This window comes from Leptonychotes weddellii, chromosome 3 (assembly GCF_054177405.1).
Source record: "Leptonychotes weddellii isolate Sample4059 chromosome 3, ASM5417740v2, whole genome shotgun sequence".
NCBI classification, from domain to species: domain Eukaryota; kingdom Metazoa; phylum Chordata; class Mammalia; order Carnivora; family Phocidae; genus Leptonychotes; species Leptonychotes weddellii.
In genome coordinates, this window is record NC_138371.1 from 115194284 (window position 1) to 115219395 (window position 25112).

A 25112-nucleotide genomic window follows, 5' to 3' on the forward strand; every position below is an offset into this window, starting at 1 on the left:
ATATATGCAACACGTACACACACACATAGATAAGTAGGGAGATGCATAGGAGGGTAGGTAAAGAGATCTATGCACCTGCTCCCATAAACACATGTGTATGTGGTAGGTAAGCTCCTGTTATATTTAGAGAATTGTCAAAGAGAAGGGACAATGTCTGGATCCTACCAGTGGAAGCCTTCCAGCTGAGAGTATCATGGTAGAAATCACCAAGGGCTTCATTCTCTGCTTTGTTTTCTTGACATTGGGTTTTATCAGTTTAAGCAGAGTTTATCAAACTCTAGGGAACTTACTCTAAGCTAAATCCATAAGATTTATAGACAAAAAAAATTTTACCAAATTCAAAGGCAGGTATACTGCTGGAATAATTGACTTCACATATCATTTAAGCCACTCCTTGGGCAAGCCCACCAAAGAGATCACATTACAAATCAGATTGTTGCTTTGTCCTTTTAGAACGAAAGGAATATATCCATTAAGCCAGCATAGCCTAATGAATGCCTCTTTAATTAATTAATATCCATAGCTGTCATTTACTGAGAACGTCCCCTATGCCAGGGACTATACTTTGTTTTGGTTTATAAGCATTATTTCCTTGATTGATTGACTGATTGATTGTTTTTGGCTTACAAACAATAAAAACTAATTTCTTGAGATTCTGGAGGCTAGGAAGTCTAAGATCAAGATGCCAGCAAATTTGGGGTCTGACTACAACCTGCTTCCTGATTCACAGATAGACATTTTCTCCCTGTGTTCTCCCATGGCAAAATGGAGCTCTCTGCCCTTAATTCTTAAAAGAACCACATTCCTAAAACAATGTGACTCTTACTCCATTTTACAGAGAAGAAAATTTTGATTTAGATAAGTAACTTATCTTGCCCAAGATCATAGCTCACTCTCAATTTCTATCCTGTGTCATCTGTCACGGTTTCCCACGTTGGTCATAAGAACAACACCTTGCCCCTGCACAGTGATGGAAAAATACTGGCAAAAACATGCCCATATTCTAGATTCCATGTTGATTATCAGTGTTTGGTTAATGTATTTTTCTATTCAGATAGTACAATCAATTAACTTTGGATTTAATCAGATTCTTCACTTACTAAGGACACACCTGGTTGTGTGATTTTAAATGGTCACCTTTTGTTAATGGTAGTTAATAGTTTTCATTCTCAGAGGGCAATTTTGTCTTCACCTTATCCCCTACTTCTAAAAGCATCCTACTATAGCCCAAATACATACCAAGCATCCTCATTCTAATATCTAGAGTTGTTATGGGTTATTTTAGAAAGCCCTATTGATTTACTGTTTCCCATTTTTTCTTCTTCATGTGATTGAATTATTTAATTTTTTATCATCACCTCTCTCTTCAGCCATTTTTTTCTTTTAGGGTGACCAGTAATTCAAGTCATGTAGTATGTACTTACCAAGACCCCACTATATACTAAGCACTGCTAAATGCTAAGCATATAACAGTAAGTAAAACAAGGTTCCTGCTCTCAATGAGTTTTAGTGGGAAAGACGGAGCAGTAAACAGGAAAAAATTATCCTTTCCCTGGACCTGCTTATAATCGGCTTTTCTCAATTCATTTCCCATGGCCACATTTTTCTTCACCATCACATACTCTAAGAGTGATTTAGTAACTTTCTCCCATGATTTCCATTATTTATACTTAGTAGGATTTGTTTGATTTTTGATCTGGGAGTGTTTTTGATGGTCAGAATTATTTCCAGATCAGCAATTTTCTTCTTAAATTGTTTGGGTTCAAAATGTCAGCAAAGGAATTCAAAACTTTATTATATACATTGCTTTTAGCAGACTTATCTGAGCATGCCGCAGGTAAAAATTTTAGTCAGAATAGTAAAAATATGATTATAATGGTAATACTGTGCAAATTAGACCAGGCATATGATTATAATAGTAGCACAATGAAAATTGGACTAAGCATAGTTTTTTTAATTCCTTGATAATTCAGAGACTAGCATGTTGCCATGACAATGTCAGGGTCAGGGCTAAAGTTTATAACATAAAATAGCTGGGAAGATTTTGAATCTTGGTACCAGTATGGATCAAAATCTGGAAGCACTGTGAAAATCATATTACAAATTAATTGAGGAATGTACTGAATTTTAGAATTGTACTAGAACATTTTTTTTATTTTATTATGTTATGTTAATCACCATACATTACATCATTAGTTTTTGATGTAGTGTTCCGTGAATTGAAGTATGAAACATCTGTACCATTTACCATTGCACTGAAGTGAATCATTAGACTCATATGCTTCCTTTGGAGTCAGTACGAGTCAAATATATGTTGCTAGGAAAGTTCTTCAAAAATGTCAATATTTTAAACATTGAGTTACACCTAATTATTCTGAAATTCTTAATTCACATTTGAATTTGAGATAACAAGTTCCTTTCCATTCTTCCTCCCTCCCTCCTTTTCCTCAACTAAACATATTTTAGCTCTATGTACAAGAACAGTACCTATTAAGATTCCATGTGAATATAAAAATTTGGAAATGAAACAGAAGTAGTCTTAAGTTTGCAGTTCCCAAACTGAGTGTCAAGGAACCCTGGGATGCCACAGTGAACTCACAGGTTGCTGCAAGGCAATTCATCCTTTTAGGGAAACAGAGCAACATCTGCCAGCACACAAACTATTGCTCAAGTTAGTTTTACATTTCAACATTAGATAGCACTGCATTCTTTTCAGTGACATCTTAGCTTTGTGGAACTAGTTTTGGGCAGTTGCTATGATAAGAAACAAGAGCTGCATGAAACTCAGTGTGGAACAGATGTAGGTGGTGGGGTCAGATGTGACTCCCGAGGCTTAAGGAGCTCGGCCGTGTCCAGCAGGTGCACACATCCCTTTAGTAAGTAATTGTTGTTATTTAAGAATGAAGTAAAAATACTGTTTTTCTTCCAATTTAGGAGTATTTTTGAACAGACTTACGTGTTATTTAGCTCTAACTACTTAAACAGAACTGTTAGGTATTTCTTTTGGCCTAGGGACGACATGAAAAATTCCTGACACACTAAGGGTAGCATGTATTGAAAAAGTTTAGGAACCTTTGTCTTAGGTGATGATCATTCCAGAAACTCAGTAGCCTTATCATACTTTTAAAATACAGCTCACTTCCATTATTTCTTAGATGAACACAATGAACCTCAAAAGGTTCATCATGTATACAAATTGTCCTGATTTTATTCCCTTCAGCTATTCCCGTGTCCCTTCTTCTGAATTCATATGTTTTCAAAGTTCCCAGCTTGTTTTTTTAAATCGTGACAGGGCTATGTGTGGTGTGGGTAGAGCTGTACACAGACGCACACTCTGTGTGGGGGCAGGGGTGGAGGGGTCAGTGGCCGCCATTATTACATGAAGTTTAAGTCAAATGCTTGCAAGATGGTACCTGACTACCTATACCCACTTAGCTTATTGGCATGGAAAAGATTTGCTCTATTGTTTTAAAGCTACTTTACTTACCTTGAGTGTAGTTTTATCTGTATTGTTCTTGTTGACTTGTAAAATACCCATTTGCAGCCATATTATACAAATAGGTGTGTTCATACTGGTTTATCCTGAGTCACTAATGTATCTTTTCTATAGTAGAATTTTCGAAGATTGCTAATATCTACAATTAAAACGTATTTTAAATTTCCCTAAGGATAAACCATAAGTTACTTTAAATGGATTGATATTAAACCAATGTATTAGTTAATACTGATTTTTAAAAGTCAGTAGGGGCACCTGGGTGGCTCGGTCGTTAAGTGTCTGCCTTCGGCTCAGGTCATGATCCCAGAGTCCTGGGATCGAGCCCCGCATCAGGCTCCCTGCTCCGCGGGAAGCCTGCTTCTCCCTCTCCCACTCCCCCTGCTTGTGTTCCCTCTCTCGCTGTGTCTCTCTCTGTCAAATAAATAAAATCTTAAAAAAAAAAAAAAATAAAAGTCAGGAGTTAAAAGAGACTACATTTGTTACCGTTTGCTTAATCGCTAGGAGGATATCACTGGCCACTCCTCGGCAGCTTTATAAATCTTCCAACATGACTCAGCGTTGGCAAAGAAGGGAAATTTCAAACTTCGAATATTTGATGTTCCTTAACACTATAGCAGGTAAGAGATCTCCTTCTTTAATTTCATAATGTTTGTATTCATCAGAATCATTGGTAATATGACTTGATGGAATACATTTTTTCCTTGGAATTCAAATACAACATTAGAATAAATATTGAAGCACTCACGTTAAATGTTATCAGAAACTCTACAGACTGGTACTGAGGTTTTAGATGCATTTGTTGTTGAAGAGGCTTTTCCTTGCTCTCCTTTTGCCATTTCCTTTGCTGACAGCTTTGTCTGAAGGTTTATTAGAGTCAACAAACCATTGCCAGAAAATGTCTGGAAATAATAATGGGAAAATGTAATTTCCCTACTTTGTCATTCTCAGCAATAGCAGCTAGACAGGAGAATAACAACAGGATTCTGCCTAGTACAGATGTCACCTGGATTATGGCATGATTGGGTTACAGGATCTTTTTTTTTTTTTTTCTTAAAATCTTCAAATAAAAATATAAAATCAGATTGGATTTCTAAATGATGAGTAACTGCCATCAGCCTCAGCAGTACCATGCTTATAAATTAGAAGAAGGCAGTGGCTTTGTTTTTCTGCTAAATCCGGGGCTGTCAGTGGTTAAGCATGTTTATGAGATTTAAGTACCTCTTTCTTGTTTCCTAAATTAAGCTCCAGAAGCCCTTATTCATGTTGAATTACAAAAAGTTTACATCTACAAATCAGGCTCTACAAAAACTTTTTGGAATCAGATAAATTGAAGTAACTACATAAATACACATGCTTCCTTTTGGTTATTGTTCTATTATGAATAAAGGCCCAGAACCATGAATTTAGAGTCATGTTCTCTGAATCATTGCTTTAAAGGATAACTGTGTAATAGCCACTCTTTAAATTGATCATATATGGGTCAATATGGATGCTTTAGGGATTATACATATTAAATATGGATAATACAGATATGTATTCAATAGGCAAGGGAACACAATTTGTGAACAAAAAGGGATAAAAGAGTTGTTGGAAATGGTTTTGCACTTTAATCATTTAAAGCATATTGTAATGTTAATGCCTTTGCTAATAGAATACTAGAGGTACACCCAAAGGATTATTACAAAAATTAAATTTTAGTATATATTTTATACACATGTCTCCATTATATACATATATCTTCACGTATATGAAGAGATACACACTTCAAGATATACACACTCGTACATCAGTGTACATCAGTGTACATGATGTTTATATCTTAAAGAAACCTATTTACTCCCTCAAAGACATAGGAAATGGGTTATACTGTTTAATTAGCACATACTATTTACATGTATAGATAGAGTGGACTTAATGTAAATGTAAAAACTTCATTAGCGTATTCAACTAACAGCACGATGTAGCAGAAAGAAGCTTCAGTGCCAAAGAGAAGAAAGATAGAATCTCAGATGTGCCAACTTTGTCCTAGAGCATAGGCGGAATTTCAAGTTTTAACCCTATCTTGGACTTTAATCTTTCAGTAACCATATTGAATATGTTCACATCTCTTGTGTAATAAATGATATGTTTGGTCTTCTACTATCTCATTTTATACTATTGTTTTTAAAATGTTTTCTTGTTTTTTGTATTCTTTTGTTTTTCTTTAGCCTTACACCTTTTTGCCCACTTTGTTAGTGATTTAGAATGTAGGCATCTTGTTACTAATGCTCCTAGAGATATGTTTAAATTTTTAAAAACCCTCTAAAATACATTTCTCTTATTTTTGAACTCAAAAATGAATCAACATTGAACTCTCAACTTTAACTCAATTTACTCCTCATTCATTGCCTATCTCTGTCAATATGATTTACTACTTAGAATCCATATTCTTATTAAACTCTTATTTTTTGGAGTCCATACATTTTGCATATTATGAAGGATTTCACACCCTATTTAAATTTTCTTCTTGTTAGTGCAGTATATTACTTTCAGCTACATGGATCTTTACCTGATTTTTAGAATAATGTTTGTTCTCTTTCCAGTTTTCTGCAGTATTTTTCCATATTCAGTGTGTTAAGTTTTTGAGTTACCCTTGAGAAATCTATCAATGCTCATTGTCTACCATATGTCATAGATGGGCATGTGATTTTTTCCTTGGCTGTGCTAGCTACTTGGAGCTGTTGTATGTAAAACTGGAAGACGAGGGGCTAAACCTCACTCACAACTCAGTTTCCGGTCGAGCTGGCATTCATATTAAGCTGTCCTGCTATTCTAAGATGGGATCCTTGCTGTCTTTCTGGTTGGAATGTGGTCTAGGTCATTTTTTAAAGGACTCTTCTAGTCTCCATCCTTTCCCACTACATTTTACTGATGTCAGATGTACTTTCCACAGTATGGTACAGTGCCACCTATAACCATTGCCCACTACACGGCTGTTGCTTTCTGGGAGTTTCTTTCTCTGTCAAGCTCGGAAAGATTGCAGTCTGGATAGAGATAACATTGTGATCCCTTCTGAAATCTACACCTGAGCGATACAGACACGTGTGTGTGTGTTTCTGTTTGAGACAGTCTTTGGGTTTCTGAGCCAGAGCATGCAGGTCATAAGGGATATTTAAGTGCCATTCTACTCTCTTTTGAATCATTGGGGTCTGTTTTACTTGATGACATAAAGAGTGTAGAGGCCACTGGCTCTTTTTAGAAGAATTTATTAGGCTTCTCCTTTACAGTGATGGTAACTAAACATTAAAGCCTGTCTGTTGTAGACAGTGGGATAAAAAAGTAGTATAAAATTGGGACTAGGAAAGCAGAGCACTTACAACTGGATGGGTAAATGAAATTGAAATATACATAAATAAGAGCATTTTAAGAGCTGATATTAAGTGCTGAATAAGAGTTGTAAATAATAAATGCTGTGAGAGCTAAGCAGAGTGGAGGAATTTTAAATATGTCTTTGGGGAGGAAAAAAAGAGCAGAGCTTTACAAATTTCTGCCATTCGGATATGTGATGTGTTCAGTGGACATGAGTATCATATCTTGGCTGGAACAGAGAATAAGAGGAGATAATATTGGAGCCATCAGTAAAAGCCAGATTACAAAGAGCCTGATCTTAGACTCTTCGGAGTCAGTATGATTTTGGAGTAGAAGGGGATGCAATGTGGAGTTTTAGGAAAATTAAACTGGTAACTATGGATGGCCTGAATCAGAAATGAGATAGCCTAAAGTTGGGGAGAACTGTTGATAGGAGAGTTCGACAGGTCTCCAGATATGAAGTCAATTTTCTCAGTTCTTTAGTAAATAGTTCGGAGCACGCATGCCGGTGCTGACACTGCAGAGAAGACTAAAGTATGGCTTCTGCCTTTGAAGAGATCATGGTGTAGTCAGCAAAACGCCCATGCACACCAGCAATTCCAGGAGAAAGCGATCATTATTAGAATGGGAGAATATACAAAGTCACAGGTCTAGACAGCATTACTTACAACTAAGAGATCTGGAAAAGCTTCTCATAGGTAACACTTAAATTGGAAATTGTAATATGAGAAAGAATTCACTAGAAAGTAAACAGAGGGCATTCCAAGAGAAAAGAAGACGTGGGGTGAAGAGCTAGATTAGAGTAGTGGCGGCAGGTTTGGCTAAAAGAGAATGGGAGAGGGGGAGAGAGAGAAGTGTGCATGACTCCGTATACCGTGTCATTATACAAAAAGTAGAAATCACTGTGATGTGAACACTGTGTGTTCAGTGGTTGAAAAGTGTGGCCCCCTGACCGGCAGTGTCCCCAACTGGTAACTTGGGGACTCGTTGGAGATGTATATCCTCAGACTCCTCTTCAAACCTTCTGAATCAGGAACCCCGGGAGTGGGGCCCAGCAATCTGTGCTTCGGCAAGCCTTCTAAGTGGTTTTATGCATATGCAGTTTGAGCACCATTGCCCTAGCCATTTAAGACCTAATTATCAGAACAATATTTGCATATAAAGACATTTAGAACATACAAGAGGGCATGCAGTTACATTCCATTAACAGTCCTAAAAGTTTACGAAAGTGGGAGATGAGGATAAGCCAGTCTACCCAAGGGAAGTCTTGTAGAAAAGGTAGGCTTTGAGTTAGCTCTTCAAGGATTTTATCTACGTCAATGATGATCCAGGCAACATGAACCTTTATACAGAAATAGAAGGACAGTTAAAAATAGTTACAAATGTAAATATCCTGAGGTCACCTCCCTGGATATATTCCTGCTAGTTCTTCCCTGGCCATCATTCTGAAGTCTTGACTAGGAGTGCCATCTTGTATTGAGCACCAGCCTTGAAGGTTTAGCTGATGGTTTATAGAGAAGCTTCACTAAAGAGAAATTGAACCCAAGGCAGTGCAGCAAAGGCCTCAGCAGGTCCCACAGGGAGCCAGAAGCTAGGATAACCCTTCAGAGTCGTCTTGCCTTGAAGCAAGGGGGCCAGGCCTCATGACCTCCTCCACACTGCTGTCACTGGATGCAGGCTCCTGGGAAGGAGACAGACCTTGGGCAAGGGGGCTTTCTTCTGATGATGGCAACTCCTGGGGAGGAACTTAGCTGAGTACCACCCACCACAATACCGCAACACGGCCACCAACCCAGCATCCAGGACACTCGTGGTTCCCGGAATCACCTGGAAGGCTTGCTCCCACACGGGTCGTTGGGCCCCATCCCCACAGGTTCTGACTCAGTAGGTTGAAGATGGGGCTCAAGAATTTGCATTTCTAACAAATCCCCAGGCGATGCTGATGCCGCACTTTGAGAACCACTGCACTACATCTGTATTCTTTAAAAGACATACCTAAAGATAATCGTATTAATCTTCTGTAGCATTCACCCCTTCTATGGCACTGTCTGGATCACACGTTTTGGCACTTAATGGTAATGTGGCCTTAGCATTTTTTGTCTGTATTTCATCTTTCTAATGAGATTACGAGATCGCTACAGAACAAGAAATAAAAATAAAAAAGGTTTTGCCAAGTAAATACCCCTCAAATTGAACCGACTGAATACTTAAGCTTTGCAAGTGTTTTGCTTGATTGTGTGATCTGTTATGTGAATTTACTGGAATTGCTAGATGAGAGATTCTTTAAATTTCCTGGATTAAAGAGAAGGGTTACAGAATGGGAATCTAGAAAGATGAAACAATCTTTCTTGGCTTCACATTTTTAAAACTACAGGCTAATGTGACTTAGTAAATCTACATTTTCTGTAAAAAAAAATTTGGTTCCTGTATTACACTCTCAGACTTACCTTTTTTCTCCAGAATATTATTTTAACATGAAATACAAAGTACATTTATGCCCCATTTCTTGTTCTCCATTTTTTTGAGGTCTGTCATACTTGGCCAATTTTGCTGTTCTCCTTTCTAGATGCTTTTAAAAAAGAAACTCTGTATAAAGCATATAGCAGCAGTGTCTTAGTATTAATGCATTGTTAGATTTTTTTAGACCCTCATGTTTATTTATATACAATATACATAATTGCATATAAATAAACACACATTTTATTATATATAGGTGAGTTTTGTTAAAAATACTTTACGTAGTAAAAGAAGTTTATCAAAAATTCAGAAAACATACTCTTTCTAAAAGGCACCTGAAAGCCCACATGTGTTTTCATGGCCTTCAGTTTGTTCTACTTACAAATTTAATAAATACTCAATATAGAAAATTGGAAATATGGGAAAGAGTAATTAAAAAATTAACTCACTCATAAGCCTAGCAGTGTATACATCCCATTTCACGATGTTAGTGGTTTTCCTCCTTTTTCTTTTTCCATGTGTGCTGTCTCATTGGGAACCTGCTACACATACAAGTTCAGATTCTTCTTTTTTTATTTCATTAAATATTCTTGGAAGACATGATTTTTAAAACTACATGAAAGTCTAGCTCAGGACTCTGGTATAATTTATGTAACTATTTTTGAAACCCATGCTTTTTTTATTTTCAAAGAACTTAAGTTTTGGAAGATTTATGTAGAAGAATTTTTTTCTTTTCTTTCTTTTTTTTTTTACATGTAGAAGAATTTTAATGATGCTTAGAGTTCGAATAAAAATAGGCTTCAACCTCTAATTCCTGGCATTGACTCGATTTCTGTTCATTGTGTTCTGAAAGATACAACCTATGCCTCATTTTATACCTTATTAGATACTACCATGAACAAGACGTTAAAATCTGGCATTCTTGCATTTAAGGAAGTAGAGTGACTGCTAACATAGCTTTGTATAAATGATTCTGTTAGGTCTAAGAATTTTTTTTAAGGTATTTGAGTTGTGTTTCATATGATCAGCTAATGAATTCAGCACAACTTCCCCAACCCCAACCTTTTTCTCCTGTTTAGCATTTTCCACTTTTTTACTCTGTGATGTACAAGCCCTCCCTGGTTAATTATGTATATATTTAGCTACTGCATGTGTTGGGCTTATTATTGTCATCTAATTAGATGTAACTTGAACTGCTTGCTTCTAGAAAAATCATTAAAAATTCTTTCCTAATGACCTAGAGATGACAAAATGTCTGTAAAGTGTGAAGAAGCAGACAAGCACAGGAACATCACTCTTAAAGAGTGTTAATCCAGATGCTGCAATCATCTAATTAAACAATATTTTGCTGTCATTAACATTTTCACCAAGGAATTGCAGTTATAATTTCTTTGTCAGCTGTCTCTAGATCACTTTACCTTCAAAACTAAAGTGCCATATAAAAACATTAAATTGCATGGTTTAATTAAAAAGGTTTTTTTTAAATGAAGAAACATATCCAGTGTTTCTGAGATCTCATTTACTGTGCTTCACTTTTATTGTTTGAGTAGATTAGTGTCATAGGCTTGCAATATTTAATATTCATCTTCTAAGATAAAACCTTATAAGCATAGTTAGTAAAAAAAAAAAAAAAATCATCACTTACCACTGCTGGAAAAGGAAAGAACCCTATCAATTACAGCACAAGGTTATTTACTAAACTTCAATTATCCTTAAAAAAACCACACAAAACATAAAAAACAAAAAACAGAACAGTTGATAAATAGGTACCTCCAAGTAACAGGTATTACTTTGGAAATACTTCACTTTGTTTGCTAATTTAGTAAACAGTCACTTTTTTTGTTCGTTTCACAAAGCTGTTCAGTAAAATAATTAAGTAATAATGCTAATTCATGAATGAAAAATCCCAAAGTCCCATTTATTCTTTTTCATCCATGTGATTTTTAAATACATTGTGCATTTTTAATTTAAATTAAAAAAATTTATATTGACTATCCATACAGTAAAGCTTTTATGTGAAAATTTTTTATTTAAAGAGCTTTGACTATATGTAAGCACATTGATTTATAAAATTTCTTGTATTAGAATTTAAATGGTGCTATCAGCTTTAGTAATTTAAAAATTGCTGAATTTTTGTTAGAATTTATTTTGAAGGAACCTTCCATAGATTATTAAAAGTGAATTACAAAAAATGTAGGACAGAGCAATTGTCATAAGCTATAACTGTGGTCATCAATCAATTTTGTGTGTATGTTTTAAAGATGAAGGTTTCTTTCTCTGCATGTTTTCCAGAAATACCTATATTAGAAAGTCATTTCTATTAAAAAGCTGGTGTCTTCAAATATGGTCTCTATTTTTATGATGTTTGTATTTACATGATACATTTAAGTACTAAGTCAATATAAACGGGCTTTGTATTTATTTTATTTTGACAGTTTTTTTCCTTAGTATGTATGGAATAAAACCTTATCAGAAAATTTAAAAACAATTACGGTATCTAATTTTATTTATATAAGTAATATGTGTTACAGAAATAACAGCAACATTATTCTATAAAAATACACTTATTTACTTGAAGCCCTCTTTTTCATTGAAACCTACAGATTTTTTAAGTAGAATGGCAACCCAGAAAACGACAGGACCCTAAAAATGCTTTGGGCCCAGTTTGAATCCCAGAAATAGCTCTGCCTAGCCAATCTGCACTTTCTGTATATATACCTATATAGGAAAAATACTGAGAGTCATCAAGTGTCTTAGACTGACATATACGTGAGCTATCAGTAATACATTTCAAATTTTAGAATTTTACACCTCGTACTCTACAGTGACCCTACTTTAGCAGAACATTCTCGTGCACGAGACGTTAATAAAGGCTCCGAATTTGTGTTTGTTCTTATCAGTCTGATTCTTCACAGTCGACTTATAAACATAGAACAGGTGCATTCATTGGCTGAGCCATCTAGCCGCAGACATTTCCTTCTAGCTTAACATGCATGTTCGCAGTGTCATTCTCTCTCATCTGTACTGCTCTGCCCTTACGTAGTCCTCATCCGCCAGAGACTATCCTGCAATTTTCCTTTTTCACTTGGCTATTTGTTTACCTAAAATTTGGTTCATCTTATCCCATTTTTATCACCTCTCTATTCATTCCTTCAACAAACATTTATTGGCAGACGGTATGTTTGAGATTAAAAACGAAGCAAAACCCTAGATTTTACATTCACGTGTTTACAGAGTGATGGGGAAGCAGACAAGTAAACAACGATGTGTATTAGCGGCAACCCACGTCCTCTGAGTGCTGGCGTGGGAGAACAAAGGGGAACCTAACCTGCCTCTCACCTCATTCCAGGGAGTGCAAAGTGGAAGCAACATCCTGCTTTCTACCCCTTACCTCCATCAATTTACACATTTGAAATAATATATCATTTTGTTGTAAAATGCAGAGATTCGTATCATTAACAGATATAATATTCACCTGGTCAGATGTTTATGAAATGAATGAATTTGATCTAATGCTTGTAATAGCAGATTTAGTTCTCCCTTGGATCAGGGTTGGGTTTTTTTCTGTTTCACAACCACATATACCAATTGCTACAAAAAGTAGGTATCATTTAATGACAATTCTTCAATGCCAAACGAGATCATGTGTGCATATCTATATCACTCTTACGCTCTGTGGGATGTGTGCACTAAAGCATTCTAGATGAAATCCGTATCACTAAATACTGGGGAAATCACTCTTTTGTGTGAATTCAAATGGAAATTTAGAAAGTTACCCATGATCAGATTATAACATATTTTTGCAAAAAAAAAAAAAAAAATCTTGCCCAACAAGATTTGTCCAACAGCATTTCATCTTCTCCTGTGTTATTTCAGTACCAGTTTATGAGGGTGAGCCAGTGCTGTACGTTCCCTAAACTTTTTACCTTCCCACTGTGCTTCGATAGCCCACCTGAGCCTCTTAAGTCATTCTATCAGAAAATAAACAGCAAACCTACCTTAAGGTGCAGCAGCTCTCCACCAAAGAGAAACAACACAACACGAAAAGAAAATGCATGAACCTAAAGGAGTGAAAAAGATGTGGAAGACATCTGCCTCTGAACTTTTTCCTGCTGGCTTCAGAGGACTCCTGTTAACTTGTACATTCTCAAGTTATTCTTGTTTTGGTAATTCTTGATATAAGCTCAATATAGTATTCTGTACACTGGCAATATAATTTCTAGATATATGATCACTGTAGTAGTGATAATCACATAACCTGCAAGTGTACAGATGGGCAGGATCCCTCATCCATGACCACTTTTAGGGGTTGGCAGGATCCGTCATCAATCCCTCATCCCTCATCAATGATCACTTTCGGGGGTCTTCACCAATGAAGCTCTGCTTTTCAGGTGCCAGTAATATCTTCATCAGAACCAGCAGAAAAGCGATGGAGAAGGGAGGCACCCATGCGGCAGGTTAGGTCAGGACTGGATGTGGGACATATCACTTCTGCTCAGGTTCTGTCGATTAGAACTGAGTACCATGCCCACAGCTGCTTATAGGGAAGGTTGAGAAGTGTGGTCTAGCCCAAGAAGAGAAATGAATTATGATAAACGGCTCTCAGTTTCTACCACAAGCTTATATTCTAGAAAGTAATTCTAGTTACTCATGTCTTAATTATTATTGAGTGAATTCACTTGAAATGCATTGTTGAGTGCTTTTGATTAAACAAAGACATAGTTCAATAAACGAGTTACTCTTTTCTGAAATCCAATAGTTTCCTTATATAAGAACAAGAACAATTTCATAATCAATTAGTGCATATACAGATTTTCATTTCTCTTTTTCTGTACTAGGACGGACATATAATGACCTGAACCAATATCCCGTGTTTCCATGGGTATTAACAAACTATGAATCAGAAGAATTGGATTTGACTCTTCCAGGAAACTTCAGAGATCTATCAAAGGTAACTTTCAAATATATAGAAGTCAGTTTTCTTCATAAAACTTTATTCTAAAAGCATTTCTACCAGATATATCTCCAGTATATGCAATATATATATCCAGTTAATGTTTGTAAGAAAGTAAACCTGAATCTTCTCCTTTTGTGGTCAACATCTAAATCTCATCAATTCTTAGCATAGGTTTTAAGCTACAAGAAGATAAATTAGTATTAGCATAGGCAAAATGCAATACATATTTGAGAAAGAGCAAATGTAAGGGGAGGTTGCTCATATATCTTTGGTTTTAAAGGTCAAGGTAAAAAACCTGAAATTAGAACAAAGTATGGTTGCAAATTATTTCTGTGATATATTTCTTAGGTGATAAGACATGTAATCTTGACCATAATGCACATACACACAGACACTATGTAGGGGAACATCCTAGTGAAAAGAAAGTAGGACACAATAGTTCATCACAGATCTGTTAAGATACAAGAGAGATTTGGCCCAAAAACTGGCGAGAAAAAAAAAAACATAATGGGGGATAAGAATAAAAAGCAAATTTGTGTTTAGTTCACCTCATTTGTCCAGAGGAAACTTAAGTGGAATACTCAATTATTGGAAGTGCAGTGGAAGACTAGGAGCTAAGCCCCCAAAAAGCTTCTCTATAGCCTAAGCCGATGTCAGAGCCAGACCGTTAAGTTTGTATACTTTAGCCATTTTAAGCCTCAGCTGCCATTCACTCTGAATTCCGTTCTCTTTTCTATCATACTTGGTGGCCTGCTTTAGCATTCCACAGCTGGTTACAAGGCATATATATGTGTATATGTTTGGTTTGGGTGGGGGGAGGGCTGAGGAGCTCATGAACCAAGGTAGCATAAGCATTGCAGCCAATTTAAAAGTGATCCCACAGATGGTTTTTAATCAGCACACCTTCTCTTGCCTGCTTTCTTACCTTTGAAAACTAGACCTACCTAAGTTGAAGTTTTGTATTCCACCGCTTACTAGCTGTGTGACCTGAACTCACTTTCCCTTAGCCCGGGTTTCCACATTTGTAATAGGAGAACAGCACTACTTTCCTAAGCCACACAGTTGCAGAGATCAAATGACATGTGCATTTAAAAGAATGTGACATGGTTCTTAGCACATTGAAGCACTTCGTGATTATTAGCTATGATTATTACACATGGAATATTTCTCAGCCCGTTTTGAAGCCTGTGTACTAATATTTGCATATTCTTATCTGTCATTCACTCTCTAGTTCTGTTATTTTATGTGACTTCCTTGTCAAATCTCCGTTGCTAGCTCATTGCTAATTTTAGTTATGATATTATAGGTACAAAAGGGACCTAAGAGGTTAGCCCACACCTGAGAGTCCCACATCTAGGAGAAAACAAAGTACTAGCAACTGAATTCCAATATGGTTTTCAAATGCAGTAATTTTTCCAATTCAAATGAACCAAACAAAAATCTTGCATCATTTATCATGGACAAGTAATTATTCAGGCCAGGTAGATGGAAGGGTTGTAGTTCATGGGGCCTGCCCTCCAGGAGCAAATCTAGTTATAAAGTATCTGAATCATAAAACCAATCTCTGCAAAGTTAAATAATAAGGTCCAATATTATATAGAGAGAACTACATGAGAGGCGGTGAGTAGTGGTTAGGAACGAGAACTCCGGAGCTAGACGGCCTGGGTTCAAATCCTAATTATGCCACTTCCTGGCTTCAGGGTCTTAGACAAGGTTAATTTTCTCTTTGCCTCAATTTCTTCACCTGTAAAATAGGGACAATAATAATGGGTCTGTGAGGATTTGTTGAGTTAATAAGTGTAAAGAACTAAAAAAAAAATGTGTAAAGAACTTGGGATAGTGCTTAGCATATCAATATTAGCTAGCACTGTATGTTTAAAAATGATGTAAATCATTGATAGAAGTTATATATTTTGAATTGTCTTTCAAATATTGATGACAAATACATACTGTTTATTCATATTAGGATTTTAATGTTTGAAGGTATGCACTTTTGACACGACTTGCCAAAGTTGCAGTGTGATCTTTGGGTATAAAACAAAACCAAACTAACTCATAAGTGTGAGGATAAAAACTGCCAAACTAGTTCTTTAACACAATCTCGTACGTATATGTTTTATTTAGCATTATTCAAATGACTGTTACGTACTAATCACTATAAAATATACATATGATACAATTTATTGTAGATTCTCAAGTAGCATGATACACACACGGTATTAAAACCTCAAAAGCTGACTGCCACTATGGCTACGTTAGATTTTTTTTTTTTTTTAGATTACTCTAAAAACAGGGAAAGAAGGCCTTTTTCTTTGAAATCAACTGGAATATTGTGGGGATAGGAAGCTTCTCAGTTAAGTTTCCTTTACTTCCTCTGTTTATTTATTCATTCTTTCAGTCAACAAATGTTTATCACACACTTCATATACGTCAAGCTTGTACTAGGTGGAAGGGTGTACGGGAGTTAATAAAACAGACCTAGTCACAGCCCTTCTTGGGAAGAGACCGGTCCCAAGCTGAGATGAAAACTCAAGTAGTTCGCAGAAATCTGAGGCCAGCATATCTGAAGTCAGTGTAGTGGGGACTGTACCGAATTGGAGAATTTGTACTTAACTACTCGAAGACATGGGACTCCAGTGTTCTTGCAACACTGTCCCAACCAAAGAAAATATAGCCTTCATTATGATTCATATGGATAAGAGAAGGCATATGGTAGAATATTTGCTAGTAATTATAGATTTTTAGTATATCCATATAGAAAAGATGACATAAACTAAATGTGAGGAAATCACTGTTTCTAAAGTAACTGGAATATGTAAACATTCTTCAGGTTTTTAATGCTGATTCATTTAATCTGTGTTCCTTTTGGCAGAACATTTCCCTTTGTAATTCACATGTGCTCTCCTGATTTTAGATAATGTTAAATAAGTAGAAGAGGTAAACAGACAAGGCAGCGTGAATACTAACTATACTTTCACAAGCCTGGAGTCCTTCATGTTGTGAACATTTGAACCCATGAGCTCTTAAAAGATAGATAGCTTTTTTTTCAGTCCTGCTGTGTTCCATGCTTTAGTAATTTGTTCTTTATATTCTGTCAGACTAACATGATAGGAAAATGTTAGCAAATTAAAGCCTCCTGATGTGTTAATAAATTACTCTTGCATTGTTCCCATGCTTCATTGAATTTCTTAATAGGAACTTCTTACAAATGGGCTAGAAACTCAAAACTGTCCTGTATAAAAATCCTTAATAAACAAGATTTTAATGTATGAAAATATATCATATTATACACCTACTAGGAAAATGGCATTTGAAGTATAATAATATAATTGGAAGGACAAACTACTAATAATGAAATATTATTGTAATGACATGACCACTAAGAAGCACATGAAATTCTTGTAGGTATAATCAATACTACAAATGAAATTTTTAATAGAGAGTTTGTTAATCTTCAAAAGCTCAAGCAAGAATTTGAATATCTAAATGGTATTATTAATCAGGAACCTTCTAAAAAATCTCTAAGAGCAAAAGAAGTTGTTCCTAAACAAAGATTGGGACCCATGGAATAATTTCTAGTGGTGAATAATTCTAGAATTTGTTACAGTTAACAATATTTGAAGCCCCAAACAATTTTTATGTTCTAAAGAATAAAAAAGCATAAAAAAGTATTAAAAATTAAGCAGCTGTGAAATATACAATAAATAAAATACACAGTCGTAAAAGAAATAAAAAATTTTTCATCTTTATACGCCCCCATTACACTGGCTTCATGAAATTCTATGTCATCAGTTAGAACTTCTGCACAGTATAGTAGTAAAATGAGTGCCTCGGTACCACACCTCACATCATACAACCCAAAGGAAGGGAGAGAATCTCACCAAAGTCACGCTCATGGAAGACAGAAAAAATTTTCTTTCCTAGAAATCCCAAAAATGTCTCCTTGTGTGTCATTGGTGCTGCTTAACAGGGGTAGAGTATGTTCACTTGCGATGAGCCAGTCATTTCCCATGGTTGGAGCCAAAGGTAGAGTCAGCATCACACAAGACACCTGTCAAAGGATGGGCTGAAAGTTGACCAAAGGAAATTTGGATTTCTGTCCCTAAAGAAAGGGGACTGAGTTGTGGTCAGCAAACAGCTCTCTGTTATAAAGTGAAAAATACAGTGTATCTGAGAGTTTCTTCTTCCTAATTTCTATAATCTAGAGAATACCAAATAAATTAGAGGTTTATATGCACATAGCTACTTCATAAAAGGAGCCCTGCAAGGTGCTAAGAAGACTTTAAAATGTAGTCCTGACCCTCAAGGAATAGTCACTGGTTATGGGGGAAAAATAGCCAATAGGCAGTAGCTTTTGATTACATACCTACAAGTTTAATATATGAATATTAGGTGGAATCAGAGATAAATTTGCCATAAAGCTCATGAAGCTTAAACTTCAAAGCCCCTCAGGTTTCAGGGGCTTCGTATTCCTCGCCCCTCCTTTTATGTTCGTAGTCCTGGGTTTATTTTCTTAGAGAGCCCCTCTCCAACAAACTCCTAAGCTCTCTGAACTTCTCTCTCCTCTTCTCTAATATGAGCACAGTAATATTTACATAAGACGGTTGCTGAAAGAATTAAATGCACTAAGGTAGCAAAGGCCCCTCGTGGCAGGCCTGGCGCTCTAGCGGCATTCGGTGGCTGGGAGCTACAAAGCAAATGCCCGTAACTGTCAGCTGAGGGTTCACGGTCTTTGGTACGACTGAAAAGAATATGGGAAAGATTGCTTGATTTAATTTTGTTCTGATAAAATAAAAAGCAATACCTTTTAATAAAATAATAAAGTCAGATTTTCGTGCAACAAGTAATTGCTTTTGCATCTCTTTAAATTGTCAACTTCTCAGAACCGTAAACATCGAGATACTGAAGTAAATATTTATTGAAACTTGAGAGGCACATTTATTTAGACTGAACTATTTTATTTTATTTAGAATATTCATATTCTTTCTTTAACCCAGTTCAGTGAACGAAGAGCACAGGAACAATGAAAGTTCTTTATCAGTAAAATTTATTGGACCCCTCGTTTGATTAGACCTCATCGTTACGAGCTTTATTTATTACATGTACAGGTTAGAGGTTATGTTTATCGTTTGGCATGATGGACAGCAAATGAAACAATCTGTCATTGACTTATCTCTTCAATACTCAACCAACAGCCGGTGTAGACAATTTTTCCCTCCATGTATCCAGATTTTCCTTATGGAGATGTGGCCTCATGGTGAAATCTATCTTAAAATATGATACACACTGGTGCTTCAGTTATTTACATATACTCATAGGAACTTTGCTCTTAAATTATAGTGGTTACATGACTTTGACATGAAGCGCAGCCTCTGCTCATTAAAGTGTAAATGGAATTTTCCTATTTCCCAGTCATGCCCTCTGATAAATGAAATAGTTTCATCACAAAGCCAAGTCCTGCTAATATTGACATGAGCGTAAGACATCACACACACACACACCCATTCACTGAGTGGAAAAAATATATTTTGTTAACACAGGAGTTGTTTGACTGACAGATGATGATAAGCATAACCATTTTCCCAAATTATTATGCCACTTAAAAAAAGGAAGTGATAATGCCTTGAGGCTTTGAAATGTGAGAATGCAAATGGATGCACTGAAGTGTGAATACTCTTCAGCCATATCCACCCTTGATAGTACTGCCAAATGTCTATATACCACATAGGAAAGGGTGTACGTTGTGAAGGTGGGGAATGCTCAATTCAGCAATGTGGGGCAAGTGTCCACAGTTATTTTATCTTTCTTTTGCATCTTCAGTTAATGATATCTAAAATGAAACTCATTCTATTTACGTTAGTATATAATCTCCCTAATGCTTAGGTTTTAACAACAACACGTGAAGAATGGGCAAAACTATTAAGTGTATTAGTAGCTGACTATGATGATGTAAAACTTGGTAGAAGACAAAAATTGAATGTGTAAATTTATTCTATGTCATCTGCCAAAAAACTTACTGCCAAATTTGAAATATTCTAAATATATATTGAATGTCACCTTAACATACAACCCAGCTTGAAAACTGTTTTTGTTAGGCTTGCTTATATTGCATTGTTGAAGACAGAGTATTGATTAGCAATATTTGGATACTGTCTTAAACTCATGGAATAACCCAAGCCGAGGGTACAGCTTGCAAGGGGGGAAATGCAAAAAGGTACCAATTTCAAAATCGGGTTTATTGAAGTTGATAATTTTATTCATTTACTTGTTCTTTCCTTACACAAACTTTTATTCCACACCTACGTTGTGCCAGGTACAGGAGATAAAAAGACAATAAGAACTGTTCCATACTCTTCAGGGTTTACAGACATTTTTAGTTTACCCAGTGGCATATTATGTTCTTTTCCTTCTAATTGAAAGGAAGAACCAAGTAAGTGTAGACAAAGAAGAGAGTTGGTTCATAGGCACTGTGGTAACCAGAAAGAGTGAGGTATTTTTTGTTTGTTTTTACCTCCACTGTTTGTTGGAAATACATAATAGGGTGACGGGGAGCTTTGAGGATTTACACAGAAGTCCCAAACAGGTCCCATGCTCTGCCTGCTTATGCTGAATGTCCCCCCTTATAGTCTCTTTTCTAGTTCCTTCTCGTTTAGCCAATTGCCCTACCCTTTCAGAGAGAGAGAAAATACTAGAGCCTGTCCTGCTTTGAAAACTTCAAGCTGTCAGGGGTGCCTGGCTAGCTCCAGTGGTACCGCATGCAGCTCTTGATCTCAGGGTCGTGAGTTTGAGCCCCGTGCTGGGTGAAAGATTGCTTGTAAAAAAAAAAAAAAAAAAAAAGGGAAAAATTTTAAAAAGAAAGGAAAACTTTGAGCTGTTAGAGAAGGAACTGGAAACACTAGGAGCACTTCTGTGGTGTATGTTCTTAGAATACTACCTGTAGAGAGGGAAGGAGCCTGCTTATGCGTTTTGGTGTCACATCTGAAGTACAGCATTATCAAGGCAAACCTAGGCCAGAGTCGTTCTCCTTTAACCTTTCTTTCCAGCCAAAACAGAAGATCCAATAGCGATGATCTTGAAACTAATGTATAGGCTCGTCATTGTACTACTTAATATTTAGAAAGCTTTGGGCGCCTGGGTGGCTCAGTCGGTTAAGCGTCTGAGTTCAGCTCAGGTCATGATCCCAGGGTCCTGGGATCGAGCCCCACATCAGACTCCCTGCTCAGTGGGGAGCCTGCTTCTCCCTATCCCTCTATGATCTCTCAGCTCATGATCTCGGGGGGGTGAGATCGAGCCCCACATCAGGCTCTGTGCTGGGTGTGGAACCTGCTTGAGATTCTCCCTCTCTCCCTCTCCCTCTTCCCCTCCCCACCTGCGCACTCTCTCTCTTGCTCTGTCTCTTTAAAAAAATTTAAAAAATACAATTTATAAAAGTTTAAATGTTCATATTTGAAAGCTTTCTCTGGGTCATTTAATTGAGAAAAGCCCCTAACATTCTATACACAGGATAAACCAAATTCTGTTGTTTTTTTTTAAGATTTTATTTATTTATTTATTTTGCAATGGGGAGAGAGAGAGAGAATGAGCCAGGGGGAGGGGCAGGCAGAGGGAGAGGGAGAAGCAGGCTCCCCACTGAGCAGGGAGCCCGATGCAGGACTTATTCCCAGGATCCTGGGATCATGACCTGAGCTGAAGGCAGATGCTTAACCGACTGAGCTGCCCAGGGGTCCCAGGATAAACCAAATTCTTAATCAAACAGTAAAAAGGAGTTAGGGAAGATTAAAAATCTCCATTATTCTCACTCCCCAGAGGCAACTATTATTGTAGTATTATGAATATTCTTCAAATTTTTTTCTCTGAATAGGTAGCAAAAATATATTACTCATGTACTAAAGAATTTTTAGAAAACCATTGATAATACTATGATGCTGATAATGCTATGAGGCAAATGGCTTTTTGCAACCCTAGTACTCATAATAATAATTTAATATTACCTATAATCCATTCTCCACAAAACTATTGGAGTTACCTTTTTAAAGCCTAACTCAGATCTTGTTTATCTCCTGCTTAAAAGCATTCAGTGACTCCCCTTCACTTACCATAAAATATGTTTCATTTCCCTGATCTGCAAAGCCCTATGATATGCCATTACCTATTTTCTCACGTCATCTCCTAATGCCTTCCTCTTGTCTACTGTGCTTCAGTCACACTCTTTCTTTCTATTCCCTGAACATGTCAGTCAGGCCTTCTTAGAGCCTTTGTACTAGCTCTTCCTCTGTCTCGAGTTCTCTAATTTCTGAACTGCGTATGACTGACTCTTCTGGTCATTCACATCTCGGCCGAGAGGTTCTCCTGGAGAGATGCCGTCCTTATCACCCAGTTGCTACTATCCCATTCTGTTTTAATTGTCAGTAAAGCACTTATCTCTGGTATTTTCTCATTTACCTAATTGTTTATTTAGGTTCCATCTGTCTCTGCCTCTAAAAACATATGCACATCTACACACACGTACACACACATGAAGCATCATGAGAACAGCAACCTCATTTATCTTATTGTAGGGTCTACAGTAATTACTGACACATAGTAGGCGCTCCATATCTATTGAATGAATTTACCTTGGAATTTTTTTCAAATCAGCCTTTTCAATTAGATGCATAATACGCAGCAGGATGAGTATATCATTTGTTTAACTAGTGCCTTACTGGATATTTAGACTACTGCTAGTTTTGTGGGTATTTTGGTTTTGTTTTGTTTTGTTTTGCCATTTTAAGCAATGTTGTGAGAAATATAAATATCCTTGTATCTGATTCTTTCCATATTATAAATTCCTCAAAGTGGAATGATTGGATCAAAAGCAAGTGCATATTTAAAAAAATATTACCAGGTTGCCCCATGAGAAATGTATACCAGTTTATATTCCTACCAACAGTATTATGACATGTCATGTTTTGCTATACCCTGGCCACCACTGAGTATTGTGAAATGTAATTTTTGACAACCTAATGAATAAAAATAGTTTTTATTTGAAAAGTTTTAAAACTTGCCATGTACTTCTGACTTTTGACTGTGAAGAACAGAAAATCAACTTAAACTGGCTATCGTTTAAAATAGAAATTTTTTATTGGCCCACATAACTGAGAAATCAGGATTGGTTAGTTCAAGAAAACTGGATCCGAGGGCTCACAAGTGTCATAGGTTGCTACATTTCTCGTATTTTTTCCTCATTGGTTTCATTTTCAGACAGCTTCCCTCTGTTATAGCGGTGATGCCTTTGTAATCCCACTAGAAGAAGAGAGACCTTCTTTCCCAGATAGTCTCAGCAGAATTTCATTGGAATAACTTGAATCATCTGCCCATTTCTGTACTAATCTTAGTGGCCATATGGATAGAATATGCTGATTGCCAAGTCTGGATCACATGCTCACCCAGGGGATCAGATAATGGAGTCAGCCCACCTGAACCAGGTATTCCAAGAGTAGGGAAGGAGTGGTTCATAAAGGAAGAAGGAGTAATGTATGCTGAACAATATTATATTGGATGAGCTGGCACTGTTTTTCCTACATATATTGAAAATTTGCTTCTGTAAATTGCTTGTTCATCTCATTTGCTCATTTATTCAACTAGATTATTCGTCAGTTTCTTACTGATTTGTAAGAGCTCACTTTTTAAGGAGACTAGCCCTTTATCATATGTGCTATAAATACTTTTCACTTTGTTATTTGTCTTTTGATTTTGCCTAAAATTTTTGTCTGAAGTTTCCATATGGAAATTTAAATGTTATATAATCAGGGGCACCTAGGTGGCTCAGTCAGTTAAGTATCCAACTCTTGATTTTGGCTCAGGTCATGATCTCAAGCTCAGCACTGGGTGTGGAGCCTGCTTAAGATTCTCTCTCTCCTTTTCCCTCTGCCCACCCTCCCCCAAGAAATCAATCAATCAATCTTATATCATCAGATCAATCAGTTTTCATTCATTCAGCATTTATTACGTACCTAAAAAGAGCCAAGTAGTGTATCAGGTGCTGTGAACATAGAAATGAGTAAAAGCCATTGCCTTGAAAGGCTAGCTTATGGGGTAAAAAAAGTTACACACTTGCCTATTACCGGAGAGTGTCATATAGGCCTTCACAGATGAAATTGGAGCTGCTTCGGGAAGAATGCATTGAAATTCCCTGGTCAGATAAGAAGAGAGGCAGGGAATTTCCTTGAGCACAGAAGCATGTGTAGGTATGATTTCTATGTTGTCCTGAGAATTTTAAGACTGATGATATATAGCTCATAACTGAAAAAAATGAAAAGACAAGAATCCTTGAAGCCTCTTCTCAGGATTCCCAAGCCCTTGGTTATTATACTGAAAGATAACAAGATAACTTCGATATGTTAGAAGCTCAGATGTGTTGAGAGAACTGAGATAACAAAAGCAATACCTAGAAGCCAAACAGATCAATCAGCTGTATCCCACTTCCAGCTGTATCTGGCACAGAGTATCAGCTGGTTCTGTAAAATGTATGGCCTCTGACTAGTGCAATCTTTTTTTTTTTAAGCATTTTTTTTATGTTATGTTAGTCACCGTACATTACATCATTAGTTTTTGATGTAGTGTTCCATGATTCATTGTTTGATGATGAATCACCCAGTGCTCCATGCAGAACGTGCCCTCTTTAATACCCATCACTGGGCTAACCCATCCCCCACCCCCCTCCCCTCTAGAACCCTCAGTTTGTTTCTCAGAGTCCATCGTCTCTCATGGTTCATCTCCCCCTCCGATTTCCCCCCTTCATTTTTCCCTTCCTGCTATCTTTTTTTTTTTTTTTTAACATATAATGTATTATTTGTTTCAGAGGTACAGGTCTGT

The 25112-nt window shown here is 36.6% G+C and overlaps 1 protein-coding gene across 1 annotated transcript in view; it reads left to right on the forward strand.

Annotated features, from left to right (window-relative positions):
- Positions 1–25112, forward strand: part of NBEA (neurobeachin) — a 609173-nt gene that overhangs the window by 496515 nt on the left and 87546 nt on the right. The window contains exons 38-39 of the mRNA XM_081815498.1: positions 3998–4113; positions 14140–14252. Coding sequence (XP_081671624.1) covers positions 3998–4113; positions 14140–14252 — 229 coding nt within the window. The remainder of the gene's footprint in view (positions 1–3997; positions 4114–14139; positions 14253–25112) is intronic.